This window comes from Nicotiana tabacum, chromosome 23 (assembly GCF_000715075.1).
Source record: "Nicotiana tabacum cultivar K326 chromosome 23, ASM71507v2, whole genome shotgun sequence".
Classification (NCBI taxonomy): Eukaryota; Viridiplantae; Streptophyta; class Magnoliopsida; order Solanales; family Solanaceae; genus Nicotiana; species Nicotiana tabacum.
This window is the reverse complement of record NC_134102.1, coordinates 19702967-19718046: the sequence shown is the minus strand read 5'-3', so window position 1 is coordinate 19718046 and position 15080 is coordinate 19702967. Positions and strand designations below refer to the sequence as shown.

The following is a 15080-nucleotide window of genomic DNA, read 5'->3' as shown; positions in this document are numbered from 1 at the left end:
AGTTGTAGTGCCTAAAAAAAGGAAACAAACTTAGAATGTGTGTGGACTATAAGGATTTGAACAAAGCATGCCCCAAAGATTCCTTTCCGCTGCCCAATATCGATCGCATAATCGATGCCACGGCCGGCCATGAGATCCTCACTTTTCTCGATGCTTATTTCAGGTATAATCAAATCTAGATGAACCCGGAGGACCAGGAAAAAACTTCATTTGTCACCAAATATGGAACATATTGTTATAATGTGATGCCCTTCGGGCTAAAAAATGCAGGAGTTACTTACCAACGCCTAGTAAATAAAATATTCGAAGAACAAATAGGTAAATCAATGGAAGTTTATATTAACGACATGTTAGTTAAGTCCCTACGCGCAGAGGACCATTTGACCCATTTGCAGGAAACGTTCGAGATTTTGAGGAAATACAACATGAAGCTCAACCCAGAAAAAAGTGATTTCGGGGTCGGTTCGGGCAAGTTCCTCAGCTTCATGGTGTCGAATCGGGGAATCGAGATTAACCCCGATAAAATCAAGGCCATCGAAGACATCATCATCATGGACAACGTGAAAGCTGTACAAAGGCTAACGGGACGGACAACCTTAGGCTGATTCATTTCGAGATCATCATATCGAGGTCACAAATTTTTCTCTCTACTCAAAAAGAAGAACGATTTCGCTTGGACCCCGGAATGCCAACAAGCATTAGAGGAACTAGAACGATATCTATCAAGCCCACTACTACTTCACACTCCAAAAACAGACAAAAAACTTTGCTTGTACTTGGCAGTATCGAAAATCATCGTAAGCGGCATCCTAGTTCGAGAAGAGCAAGGTGCGCAATTTTCCGTTTATTATATAAGTCAGACCTTAGGAGAAGCGAAAACTAGAAATCCGCACCTAAAAAAATTGGCACTTGCACTGATAAGCGCTTCTAGAAAGTTAAGGCCGTACTTTAATGTCATCCCATATGCCTATTAACCACTTACCCACTTTGTAATATTTTGCACAAGCCCGAGCTATCAGACCGATTGGCCAAATGGGCCTTCGAACTCAGTGGGTACGATATCGAATATCAACCCCGTACGGCCATCAAGTCTCATAATTTAGCAGACTTCGTGGCCGATTTCACTCCAACCCTCGTACCCGAAGTCGAAAAAGAACTTCTATTGAAATCGGGTACATCATCAGGGGTATGGATCCTTTTTACGGGTGGGGCTTCGAACGTGAAGGGGTCCGGGCTAGGCATAGTTTTGAAACCACCCACGGGTAACACTATTAGGCAATCTATTAAAACTACCAGGTTGACTACCAACGAGGCCGAGTATGAAGCCATGATTGCAGGTCTCGAGCTAGCTAAAAACTTGGGAGCAGAAGTCATTGAAGCTAATTGTGACTCTTTGTTGGTGGTGAGTCAAGTAAACAAAACCTTCGAAGTTGGAGAAGGTAGAATCCAAAGGTATTTAGACAAACTGCTTGTCACTTTGCACCATTTCAACAATGGACTTTACGGCATGTTCCATGAGAACAAAACAATGAGGCCAATGCACTTGCGAATTTGGGATCATCGGTCGAGGTAGATGACTTGAGCTCGGGGACTGTCGTTCAACTTTCAAGATCGGTAATCGAAGAAGGTCACGCCGAGATAAATTCTACAAGCTTAACCTGGGATTGGAGAAATAAGTATATTGAATACTTAAAGAGCGGAAAACTCCCATCGTACCCTAAAGATTCTAGGTCCTTACGGACTAAAGCTGCTCGATTCATGTTGGCTTCGAATGGAACGCTATATCGAAGGACATTCAATGGACCGTTGGCAGTATGCTTGGGTCCGGGAGATACCGATTACATCCTATGGGAAGTGCACGAGGGCATTTGTGGGAATCACTCCGGTGCCGATACATTAGTTCGAAAAATAATCAGAGCAGGGTATTATTGGATCGATATGGGCAAAGATGCGAAGGAATTTGTTCATAAATGTGACAAATGTCAAAGGTTTGTGCCAATGATCCATCAACCCGGAGAGCAACTTCACTCAGTCCTATCCCCATGGCCGTTCAGGAAATGGGGAATGGATATCGTCGGCCCTCTGCCATCGACCCCAGGTAAAGCCAAATTCATTTTATTTATGACTGACTATTTTTCTAAATAGGTTCAAGCGCAGGCGTTCGAGAAAATAAGAGAGAAAGAAGTTATAGACTTTATTTGGGATCATATCGTATGCCGATTCGGGATACCCGCCGAAATCATCCTCGACCCTAATTTTCGATTGATATCGGTTGTGTATATCTGCCCAAGTTATTGTTGGATACTCGATCAAATTTTGTTTTAGCCAACGTGATGCTGTCGAACTTAGCTCGTTCAACCCTTAGGTGAAAGCTTGTACGGCCCAATCGTCTGTGATCGGTGGCAATTCCATGCGTTCCATTTGAAATCGGGATACGAATTCCCTCAGCATTTCATTACCCTTTTGCTTTACTTTGAAGAGATCTGATTTCCTTGTTGCAACCTTTATGGCACCAGCATGTGCCTTTACGAACGAATATGCTAACATGGCAAAAGAATCGATGGAATTTGGTAGTAAATTGTGATACCAGATTATTGCTCCCTTCGAGAGGGTCTCCCCGAACTTTTTCAACAACACGGATTCGATCTCATCGTTCTCCAAATCATTACCTTTGATAGCACATGTGTAAGAGGTGACATGTTCGCTAGGATCGATCGTACCGTTATATTTGAGAATTTCGGGCAAACAAAATTTTTTGGGGATTGATTTTGGGGCCGCACTCGAGGGAAAAGGCTTTTGTATGAATTTTTTCGAATCAAGCCCTTTTATCATTGGTGGATCCACCGAGATTTGATAGACCATGTCATTGTATGTTTCCACTCTCTTGTCGTTGGCTTCGACTCATTTTATGAGTTCTTCGAGGAATTTAGTAATTTCGGGAGTGGTCCCCAATTCTTGCTCGTTTGATTTCACTATGGCGGGCTCCGTTCTGGGGGTGATTTTTCGAAGCGGATTGGAATCCGACCTGCTTTGTATATGAGTTTGGCTTTGATTTCTCCCGCATTATGGGCGTCTCGGGCTACGGATCGAGTACCGTCCTGAATGCTTTTTTCCGTGTTCGGAACGCTGATTCGCCTCCAGAGCTATTTGTGAATTGACATCCAATGGTATTTCGGCTCAAATTTCGTGTACTTCGATTCGAGCCTCAGTGCCATCGTCAAGTGGCCTTCCGGCCCCGGGTGCCAAGTTGTTGGTTTCATCTTGAAGGACGACTTCGTGGTCGATAGGTAAAGCCATTACTGATTTGAAGTTGTAAACTAGTGTGCACTGCAGATTTATATCAAACAATCACTGTTATCCTTAGCCCCACGGTGGGCGCCAAACTGTTTACCCAAAAAATCAGATAACGTTAAATTTATATATGATTCTAAGGATACGGGATACCCTTTAATGCAAAGATAGCAATACGAGTATTTTGACTATAAGAATGGTAATGATGAAGAAATAACGAGTAAGATGAAGAAAAACAAGCATAGGGAGATATCTTTGTATATGAGAAAAGATCTTTTGTTCCAATCTATTCAGTGTCCTCATAGATTACAAGGATCCCCCCTTTTATAATAGAGGGTCATTACTTTATTTATAATAAAATAAAGCATATAGTGGAGGACCCATGATAATTTGTCTCTTTCTCGATTCTCGTCAAGATTCTCTCTCTTGGTGCGGTTGTAACGGCTCTTGTCTGTGAGCTCGATGCTGGCTCGAACTCGTTACTGGGTCGGCCCTTCGGTCTTGGCTTGAGTTCGACCTTCGGGATGGGCGTGGCGCATTTCCGACCTCGAAGCAATGCCTTGCGGATCGATTTGGTCACGGGCTCGATAAGATTATCGAGCCGACTCCCCGAGCAGTCTTCGGACTCGAGGCTCGTTTGCACTGTCTTCGGAGCTCACTCCCAAAATCCTACTCCGGTTTTTTGCCACTCGAACTCGATCGAACGTAGGAAGGCCGAAATCTATTTTGACCGTATATAATTTCAACATTCACCGCTTCTGTTATAAATTTATAAATCTTTTACAAATCTAGAATGTATAAAGAGAATGAAGGAGAAAACCTATTTGCTCCATACCTTGCCCTGCCTGCTCTAACCCATTAATGTTTTTCAAAAAAAATATTTTTTCCCGCCCTGTCCTGCCCCGCCCTACAGGGGCGTATCTAAGTCTTAGGGTATGGGTTCACGTGAACCCATACTCCTCTCCCTGAACGAGGTATAATAATGTTATATTTTTTAAAAATTACTTAATTATATGTGCGTGAACCCATGCTCAAAGACTCCTATGGTGCAATAATCATTGAGTGCACCTCTACGAGTGAAATTGGTGGTTCCAATCCCACTCTGTACGGTCTTGTTTTCGGTACGGATTATAGATATATACGTAAAAATCACTAAAAATTTAAAAAAGAATATAATTTTGAACCTATAATTTCAAAAGTGTAGTGGGTACATGGTAGATACTAAAGTTAAATTCGTCAAATATAAATTCTAAATTTGTATCTTCATAATAGTGCACTCATTCTCTTGAAATCTTGGATCCGCCTCTACCACCCTATTTAGATCTTTCCGTGTCCCGCCCCTCCCAATTGTCATCTCTAGAATTTATTATCTTTTATAACCACAGGTGGCTAACCTCTCTTGAAAGTTGAAAAAGGACATTTATTCTCCTATATAAGACCAGTTTGATCTGTCTGAATTAATATTCTGAAACTTTAGAAGCTATAAAATAAACATTTTGTACTCATTATGTGTACAAACAGTCCGAAGCAGAGTTAGAAATTTATATAAGGGGATTCAAAACTTATGTGTTGCAGCTTATAATTACTTTTCATTTGACTATATCTTTTATAATTTTATCCCTAATATCTTTTGTGATCTCCAAAATACTCTTATTAAGACGTATGCTCCCTCTTTCCCTATTTACGTGTTATATTTTTCTTTTTTGTTTGTTCCAAAAATAATAAATGTCACGTTCATGTATTTAGGAGAAATTTAACTTTAGAATACTCTTTCTAGATATGTACGTAATATACTTCCAAGAAAACTTTTAACCAGAAATAAAGTAAAAAAAGAAAAAAAGAAAAAAAGAAAACACCATAGATCAATGATTAAAAAACCTTTAAAAAAAACAATGGGACCAAAGTTGGTAAATTTAATAATGTTTTGAGCATCAAAGTCTACGAGTATTTAAACACATGCAATTTGAGAATATTGGCTGTGTCCCTTTGGCTTTTCCAAAAGTTCCAATGGCTTCTTCGTCGTCTTCTTCTTCTTCTCAACTGATAATTATTTACTTTTTTACATGTATTTTCTTTGCTTCTGCTAAAATTGCTACAAGTAATTGTTACAAATCCATTTTTGGATTTGGTGATTCTCTTACTGATGCTGGAAACTTAGTTCACCTCTATCCACCTGGTAGAAAACCTCACATGTATTTTCCTCCCTATGGAAAAACCTACTTCAATCGTCCTACTGGTCGTTGCTCTGATGGCCGTCTTCTCATTGATCTCATTGGTGAGTATAAAACTTTCTTAATTAATTAGGTACTATGTTGGTCGAACTATTTAAAACATATGTATAATCTAGCCATATGTATAGATTATACATTGATTATATACATATAATACATAAATTATGCATATATTATACATCCACCGACTATTTTTAGTTTAAGCAATTGAGTGCGCGGCTATTTGGGTTAATTCTTCTATTTTTATTAATAAAATATTTTGTAATGTTTGATTTGTAAGTGAATAAGTCATTTTCGTAAGAAATTATATACTGGTGTTTGATTATCAGAAAATGCTTTTTAAAGAAAAACGTTTTCCGAGTAAAAATAACTTCTTTCATTATATATGGATGAAAGTCCAACTACTACTTAGCACTATTATTCATCTTTTGCACTCTAAAATTTCATAATAACATACACACGTGTTGTGCATATGTTAGTCTCGGGTTCGAAATAGCATTGCATGTCTTTATATGCGAAATAGTATTGCGTGTCTTTATATACGGTAAAAGTAAAATAAATTTTCGCCTTATATATTTTTCGGGGAAGCGGGTTCGAATAAAGTCCCTTCCGCCCCTCTAGCTCCGCTCGATGCGGAACAATATTTTGTCATATCAATTTATTTAATCTTTATATTGTGATAATTAATATAACAGCACAACACTATGGACTTCCACTTCCACCACCTTCAAAGGAGGCTAGAGATGGAGGAAATATGCAATCTGGAATAAACTTTGCAGTGGTTGGATCTCGAGCTATGGATGCAAAATTCTATGAAAAAAGAGGAATTTATGACAAAGTAACTAATGTTTCTATGTGGGATCAATTGGATTGGTTCAAACAAATGCTTCCATACTTATGTCATAATCCTTCAGGTGAATGTCATTCCGTTATCTTGTTTCCTACTCCCTTCGTTAATTTCTTTTTTTTTGGGTTTTTCGTCCCGTATACGGTATCTATATTGGGGTCCTATTAAATTCGGATTCGTGTCGGAAATTCTCACATTGGGTAAAACGCTCTCTAACAAAGGCGACTTCATACCAGGGCTCGAACCCGAAACCTTTGGTTAAGATTAAAGGAGTACTTGTCACTCCACCACAACCTTTGTTGGTCCTTCGTTCACTTTAACTGTCCACAATGGACAAGTAAAAATAAAAATGTATTTTTAATATAGTAAACAAGTTAAAGAAAAGGTACTCCTTACGTTTCAATTTAGATGAGATAGTTTGACTCGCCACAGAGTTTAAGAAGAAAAAAAAAAGACTTTTGAAACTTGTGATCTTAAAAGCGTAAGAGGTAAAAGTTTTGTGGGACCATGACATTTGTGTGGTTATAAAAGCTTCTCATTAAGAATAAAATGGATAAAATGAAGTGTTTAAAGTTAAATTATTTTCAATTATAAAAATATATTATTTATTTTGGAACGTACTAAAAAAAAATATCTTATATAATTTGAAACGGAGGAGTATATTTTATCAATAATAATTGTGGGGTTTGGGGTGGGGACAAACCTGGTAGGAAAGAGACAAACAACTGGAAGATTCCATTGGAGTTTTTCTTTGGACCTATTATGGACTAATTGGGGTCTAAGAAGTTATTATTCGCTTTTTTAAAGGTGAGCCTAATAATTTATAGATCGCTGACGATGTTAGAAAATGGAATAAATAAGTGAGGTGATGCTGGAACGAAGTAAAAACAGAATTTCATAGAACAAGAAAAGCTATATTATGTCTAATGAGCTACTGCTCGCTTGGTTTATTTATTCAACACCATCAGCCTTTTTATAGGCAATTACAGCAACTAGAAAAGCATAAAGATTGGAACTACTTACTAAACTCTAGGTAACAGAAACCAAATCTCCTAGATATTAGGTAAACAAATCAAAACAACTAACATAATCTTTGACTTATTCTACTAACAGACGATTGAACTCGAAAAGAAATTCCTTGTAAAGTTTGATAAGGCAAAACTTACATTAAAATGGCGAGGATAGATAGTGACCATATAAGGTTGAGGGGCGTTTAGATTAAAACCCACCAAAACAAACGGTAAAATCCAAAAGCCAAGTGACCGAAAATAATGTAAAAATAGCACGGGCTAGTCAATTTTTGGACTGGTAATTGAAAAATAGCCAGCGTTTGTAAAGTTATTCAATTATAGCTGCTATTTTGTTGCAACACGGAATGTTCCAGCATAATTTACTGGAGATTGATGCACCTGTGTATGAACTTCCAGCATATTATGCTAGAATTCCAGCACACGGAAAGTTCCAGCATAATATACTGGAGATTGGAGGTGTGTATGAACTTCCCGCATATTATGATGGAATTCCAGTATATTATACTGGAATCCAGTATATTATGCTGGAAGTTCACATGTAAAAAATCGAACTCCAGTATATTATGCTGGAATATTTTCCGGATTTTGAACAGTGTTTTTGTTCAAATTTATCTTTACATGAAAAGTGGCTAAATTTCGATTACCTTTGAAATTATGATTATTTTTCAATTAGCTTATAAGTCTGGCTATTTTTGAATTACACCCCAGATAATCAAGTTAAAGCAGACAGTTGCCTTGAGCCGTGACAGGACCATAAAGTTCGTTTTTCTTTCTTTTTATTTATACGTAAAACTTCTTATATGGGACATTTTGGACACATTATAATCATTTTCACCTCTACCCAATAGAATATTTTCAAGTCTGTTGAAAAATTTGGAGTGAGTTGTGGATAAACTATCCGATTATATTTGAAGAAATTGCAAAAATTTACCTACTTTGGGTTCTCTTGGACAGGTTGCAGTAAATTTTTGGAGAGGTCATTATTTCTTCTAGGGGAATTTGGAGGCAATGATTATACACATGCACTTCTTTCAGGCAAAAATATAAATGAAATTCTACCCATCATCCCTTCAGTCGTCCACACAATTGTCTCTGGTGCTCATGTAAGTGTCTAGCTCCTTCATCCTCTTGACAAATATATTTTTCCTAAAAATATTTTTAAACGATAATTTTTTTTTCTGATGTATGATATTAAAAAATACTTTTTAAGGAAAATATTTTCCTCAAACAAGGGAAAAAGATTCAATTATTGGCAGTATATAACCGTTTTCTTTAATATGTCAACTTTTAAGTTTATATTACTTTTCCAATATTGAATACTTAGATATTCTTATCAATCTTTAATATTCAAAGTTTTCATTACAACTCTGTCCAATTTGCTAAAACTATAATCAACCTTGAATAAATATTCTTTCATAAATACTTTTCACTCTTAAACAAAGCACCGAAATATGTATTTCGAGAAAATAATTCATTTTTTTTGATACAAAACTTACAACCTGCAATTCTTTGTCAGCTATTGAATTCTCTTGATTTATCGTATGTTTACTTTTTTTTTATTTTTTAAATTCCCTTAATGAAAATTCTGCTTCACCGTCGATTACATAGACCATTTTAAACATTTGAGCTGCTTGAGTCTTTCCTTTGGCATTCTTGATTATCCATTCCATGTGCTGGTTCCAGTTAGTAGTGTGCCTACCTGTCTTCTCGACCAAAGCATAATTCTGTCCCATAGTTCTTTTATATCCCTATTTAGTAAGCCTGTCCACAGTCAACAGCCTATATAATATGTGTGGATCCATTTGATCCATAACTTGTTCTGTTTGTGTTTCCGAATGAGTTTTGGCAATGGCATTACACAAAATGTTTTTAATCATACCAAATACATATTAATGGTTAAAATAAAATATTTTGACCTTGAAATTATTCTAATTCATTAAGGCCTTCTTAAATTAGAAAGTTATCATTTAAGTACAGATTCTTGAAAAAAGAATTTATATGTAGATTTAGTTTATTTCATAGGTATATACTACTATTAACTTTTTATTCAAATTTACTTATAATTCACTTCAAAGTACTCCCTCCGTTTCAAATTAGATGAGGTACTTTCCTTTTTAGTCTGTTCCAAAATAAATGATATATTTCTAAATTTGGAAATAATTTAACTTTAATCTTTTCATTTTACCTATTTTACCTTTAATGAAAAAGCTGTTATAACTATACAAATGTCATGACCCCACAAAATTTTTACCCCTTAAGCTTTTAAGACCATAAATTTTAAAAGTTTTCTTTTTTTTCTTAAATTTCATCCGAGTCAAACTACCTCGTAAAAATTTAACTAGAGGGAGAGGGAGTATTACTTATGTTTAAAGTCAACTTCAACTATTAAAGCAATCATACTAGTGCCAAAAAAGCAATCAACATCTATCTTTGATGAAAGTGCCTACTTAAAGAATTCAATTTCAAATCCCCCCCCCCCAAAAAAAAAACCTCAATCTCCCATCGCCTTCATACTTTATAACAAAATTAATATGTGTATATAACAAGTGTATAACTTATACTGGCTGGCTATCTGTGTAATAATCCCGTATTATATTGAATGCAGGAACTAGTGGAGCTTGGGGCAAAAACAATAATGGTGCCAAGTGTGTTACCTCTTGGATGTACCTCATCTTATTTGACATATTACCAGAGCTGGAATGAAGAAGATTATGATGAATTGGGTTGTCTCATTTGGCCTAATCACTTTGCTACCCATCATAATCAACTTCTTCAAAGGGAATTGCATCGTCTTAGAGAGATCCATCCCCATGTTAATATTATCTATGCTGATTATTACAATGCTGCAATGCAACTCTATCGCGCTCCTAGCAAATACGGTAATTTTACTTGGATTTAACTTATATTCGGTGACATTATATATATTTGCTTAGAAGGGGAGTTTTGGAGCAACGATAAAGTTGTCTCTGTGTGACCTATAGGTCACGGGTTCGAGTCGTGGAATCAGCCACTAATACTTGTATCAGGGTAGACTGCCTACATCACACCCCTCGGGGTTCGGCGTTTCCCTGAACCCTGCATTAATTGCGGGATATTTCGTGCACTGGACTGCCCTTTAATACAAATAGTTGCTTAGAAAGGGAGTCTTGGAGCAACGATAAAGTTGTCTCTGTGTGACCTATAGGTCACGTGTTCGAGTTATGAAATCAGCCACTGATGCTTGCAACAGGGTAAGCTGTCTACATCACACCCATTGGGATGCGGCCCTTCCCCGAACTCTGCATGAATTACGGGATATTTCGTGCACTGGACTGCCCTTTAATACAAATATTTTCTTAGAAGGGGAGTCTTGGAGCAAACGATAAAGTTATCCCCGTATGACTTATAGGTCACGAATTCGAGCCGTGGAATCAGTGACTGATGCTTGAATCAAGGTAGGCTGCCTACGTCACACTCCTTGGAGTGCGATCCTTCCCTGAACTTTGCGTGAATACAAAATGTTTCGTTCACTGAGCTGTCCTTTAATACAAATATTTGCTTACACAATCATTGCATTCTAATCGGTCGTAGAACTAGTGGGAAACATCATATTATTTAAAGAAAAGACAAAATGGATACATTGCTAACATACTACCTTCATGTAGTACCATAATTAAGTAAGAGACATTATGTCCAAATGTATGTCAAATATCTATTTGTTTGATGTAAATCCCTAAAGCGACTAAGTTTTAACGCGTATATTGCAGGATTTTTGAAGGGTGGACTTGTAACATGTTGTGGAGGTGGAGGTCCATATAATTTTAATCCGTTTGCTCAATGTGGCAATTATCCAGCAACAAGTTGTGAGGATCCTAACCAGTATATTAATTGGGATGGTTATCACTTGACAGAGGCTGCTTATAAATGGATGACAAAAAGTTTATTGGAAGGCCCATTCACTAATCCTCCTATTAATAGTTTTTGTCCTTTTGATATTAGTGAGGCCCAAGTTTCCAAAAATTTAGAAAGCCCAAAAGAAACCTTTAAAATATAATACCAGCAAAAATAAAATATTCTTTTAGATTAGCCATTCATGTTATAAAAAGTGTGTAAGAATTTACCATTTGTAAGAATGTAATCCAAACGTTGAGCTTGAATAATTTTGTTCGGTTTGATTTTTCTGGTTTTGTATTTATAGACTTTAAAATGGGCTCTAAGTTTTTTTTTTGTCGGTTAATTTACGCAAATGTCCTTTTTAGGGGGGAGGATTTACATATATACCTAGTTTTAGCGTCACCATTGAAGTTATATCCATATTGCACAAAACTTTATAAGTTTACCCGCTTTAGGATCAAATTCAGACTTAGCGGGCATGAAGTTGGAAAAATTTGCGTCTGAAGTTGAAAATTTAAGATGCACTTAAGACTATTTTAGTCTAAAGTGCGGGTAATATTTGCATGCATTTAAGACTTAATTGGTCTGAAGTGCAGTTAATTTTTGCATGCACTTAAGACTTTTTTTTCTGAAGTGCAAATTACCCAAAAATAAAAACTTGTTCTTCGAATTTTAACAATCAAACACACGATTCAACACCCAAATCTACTCCAAAATAAGCTCAAATTTGAAATATAACTTTCAAATATCATAAAAAACAAACCTCAATCATCAATTTGTCAAAATAACAATAATCTAACAAACTCATTTTACAACTAAGAGAAAAAAGAAAAAGAAACCCTAAAATATCATAAACTCTTGAAACTTTCTCACAATGCAAACACCATGTAAATCCACTGTTACCTTTGTTTTTACGGCAAAGAAGAAGAAGAAGAAAAAGAAATTATAAAACATCATAGACCACCTTAAAACTTGCTCACAAACACCATATAAATTCACTGTCACATTTGTTTTCACAACAACGAAGAAGAAGAAAGAGGAGGAGAAAAATGTCTGAAGTTATCTATACTTTGGGTACTAGTTAAACCTTTCTTAAAAAAATGGATATAAATTAAATGGGGTGAAATTCAAAAATTGCCAGATTTTCGAGTGGTAATTGAAAAATAGCAACAGTTTCAAAAGTAATCGAATTTTAGCCACTTTTCCTGTAAAGATAAATCTGAACGAAAACACTGTTCAAAATCCGAAAAATATTCCAGCATAATATACTGGAGTTCGAATTTTTTACATGTGAACTTTCAACATATTATATGGAGTTCCAGCATAATATACTAGAGTTCCAGCGTAATATATTGGTCCAGCATAATATGCTGGAAGTTCATACACATGTGCTCCAATCTCTAGTATATTATGCTGGAACTTTTCGTGTGCTGGAGTTCTAGCATAATATGCTGGAAGTTCATACACAGGTGCACCAATCTCCAGTATGTTATGCTAGAACTTTCCGTGTTGCAGCAAAATAGTGGCTATTTTTTAATGACTTTATAAACGCTAGCTATTTTTTAATTATCAGTCCGAAAACTGACTAGCCCGTGCTATTTTCACGTTAAATGGAGGCGAGCAAATAACGCGCCACGTGAAATTTTTACCTTTTTAGGCTATTGTTTAGATTTTTTCTCCATTTTAAAAGTTGTGCAAATATTGTCATTGGAAAATTATGCCTTCCACAATGTTAGACTCGCGTTTAATGTTTGCTCATATAGTTTTCAGTTTATTATTACAATATTAGATTGTGATGTAATATTTACAATAACTTAAAAAAATTTAGACTTTGGTCTAACATTTATCCTGTGTATACGTTGAATTCATTTACTACTACCATTAGTGACTAGTTTCTGAAGATTTTTTATGAGACATGGTTCTCAAAACCATCCAACTTTCATAAACTATACTTGTTTTATGTCGACCAAGGCATAAAACAGCATAAGACCAAGTACCTCCCCCCCCCCCCAAAAAAAAAATAAAAAAACCCACCCAAAAGAAAAATTGAAAGGAAGAGAAAATAGAAAGAAAAAAGGAGAAGACAATGACGGGCTTTCCTTTTTTTTTTTTTTTCCTATTTCCCAAATGATATTAAGAGAAATTTTATGGGAATTGAGAGAGAAAGTGACGTATTGTGTTTCCACACGCCTTGTAAAAACCAAAGGATATACCAACAAGGTCGTGATAAAGTGGTAAGTACTCTTTCGTTCTTAATCAGAGGTCTCAAATTTGAACTGATCTGGATATGAAGTTGTCTTTGTTAGAGAGTGATTTACCCAATAATGTAGAACTTTCCGGCACGAATTCGAATTTAGTTCGGCCCTAATGCTAGTACCATTCACGGAGTGCAAACAAAAAAAAGACTCCAAGGATATATATGAGTCATTATTTCTAGATCGATGATGCAATGCTGTAGAAAAATTTCACTCCAATTTCGGCCAATACGTCACAACCCTCCTTTCATAGTTGATTCATCGAATTTTACTGTCTTCTGTATTATCACATAAACCTTATATTATTTTTGCACATATAATTATAAATATATAAAATGCAAGTTGCAAAAAATAGGTATAAGCATGACGTACGTGCTAAATTTGCTTCAATAACGTAAGACTTGAGCGCGTTTAATTTAGAATTTTCTTCCCGACATTTTCTTGGGTTAAAATAATTGCAGCACAAAAAATCTTTTTATATAATTTATGTTTGAGTTTAACTGCTATGCACTAGTATTATCATAAATAGTGACATTAGTAACCTAGAAAATAAAGCAGATTGTCTAATACAACAAGTTAAAATACATTGATAGTTTAGAAATTATTTATATGAATTAAATCTTCTTTTTGAATTTAACTTCCAAATACTGATTGTAATTTTTCTGTGTAAAGGGAAGGGGCTGGTGCAAAAGCTGTAACATATCAAACTAAGCACAATGTTTCGAAATCAAAGGATCTATTAATTCTTTTTCCTAATCTTTTGGACTTCAAGATGTAATTTAAAGCGCACTGAAACTACTAGGAAAGAAGTAATCTTGCGTTGAGCTAAGCAAATCACAAGTTTTCTATATAAGAGATGTCGCAATGCAATGTGAAATAGTGACGGAGCCAGAATTTTCGTTGATGGGTGACAAAATATATAAAAAGTAAATATACCAGGAAATTAAAGGGAGTCAATACATAGTATATTTACATATAATTTATTTTTTTTATCTAGCTACACCGTATATTTTTCCCGCGAAGGGGTGTCATTTGACACCCCTTCGTATAAGGTGGCTCCGCCACTAATGTCAAAGATGTGATCATGATTTGTAAGATAGAATTTTATGTTTATATATTATGAACCTGTCATAAAATTCTTAGCTCGTTTTAATTACTAGGTTCATAATTTAATATTTAACATATTTAATAAAATTGCTAATATAAACACAAAATCTAAGCAAAAGTTATTGAGTTCGTCTGAATCTAAGCCTAATACTCTAGCTCTATCCCTTACCCGACAAGAATATAAGATAAACATGCTAATTAAGATAAGAACATAGAATATATAATGTGAAAAGCAAGCAGTGTAATTGCGATGACTTTGCCTAGGATAGAATGGAAATATAGAATTTTTTTAATTGAATTCTGAAAATAGAAAATGAAACTCGCCACCTTGGAAAGAAATGATGTTTACTCTTTTGTCAACAAAAAAGCAAGCAGTGTAATTAAGATAAGAACATAGAATATATAATGTGAAAAGCAAGCAGTGTAATTGCGATGACTTTGCCTA

General features: G+C 35.6%; 1 protein-coding gene across 1 annotated transcript; it reads left to right on the top strand.

The window, feature by feature from the left end:
* The first annotated feature begins 5264 nt into the window (after positions 1-5264).
* On the top strand, positions 5265-11687 carry LOC107778174 (GDSL esterase/lipase At1g28580). Its single transcript, XM_016598377.2, has 5 exons — positions 5265-5566; positions 6218-6436; positions 8355-8503; positions 10006-10279; positions 11147-11687. Exons 1-5 carry the CDS (start codon positions 5299-5301, stop codon positions 11431-11433), a joined length of 1197 nt encoding a protein of 398 aa, XP_016453863.1. The 5' UTR covers positions 5265-5298; the 3' UTR covers positions 11434-11687.
* The last annotated feature ends 3393 nt before the right edge of the window (positions 11688-15080 follow it).

Excerpts from the sequence above, each read along its gene's own strand:
- LOC107778174 (XM_016598377.2), top strand. The coding sequence starts at position 5,299 with ATGGCTTCTTCGTCGTCTTCTTCTTCTTCTCAACTGATAATTATTTAC. Across the intron at positions 5,567-6,217 it reads TCTTCTCATTGATCTCATTG|CACAACACTATGGACTTCCA; the intron begins GTGAGTATAAAA and ends TTAATATAACAG. Across the intron at positions 8,504-10,005 it reads CAATTGTCTCTGGTGCTCAT|GAACTAGTGGAGCTTGGGGC; the intron begins GTAAGTGTCTAG and ends TATTGAATGCAG.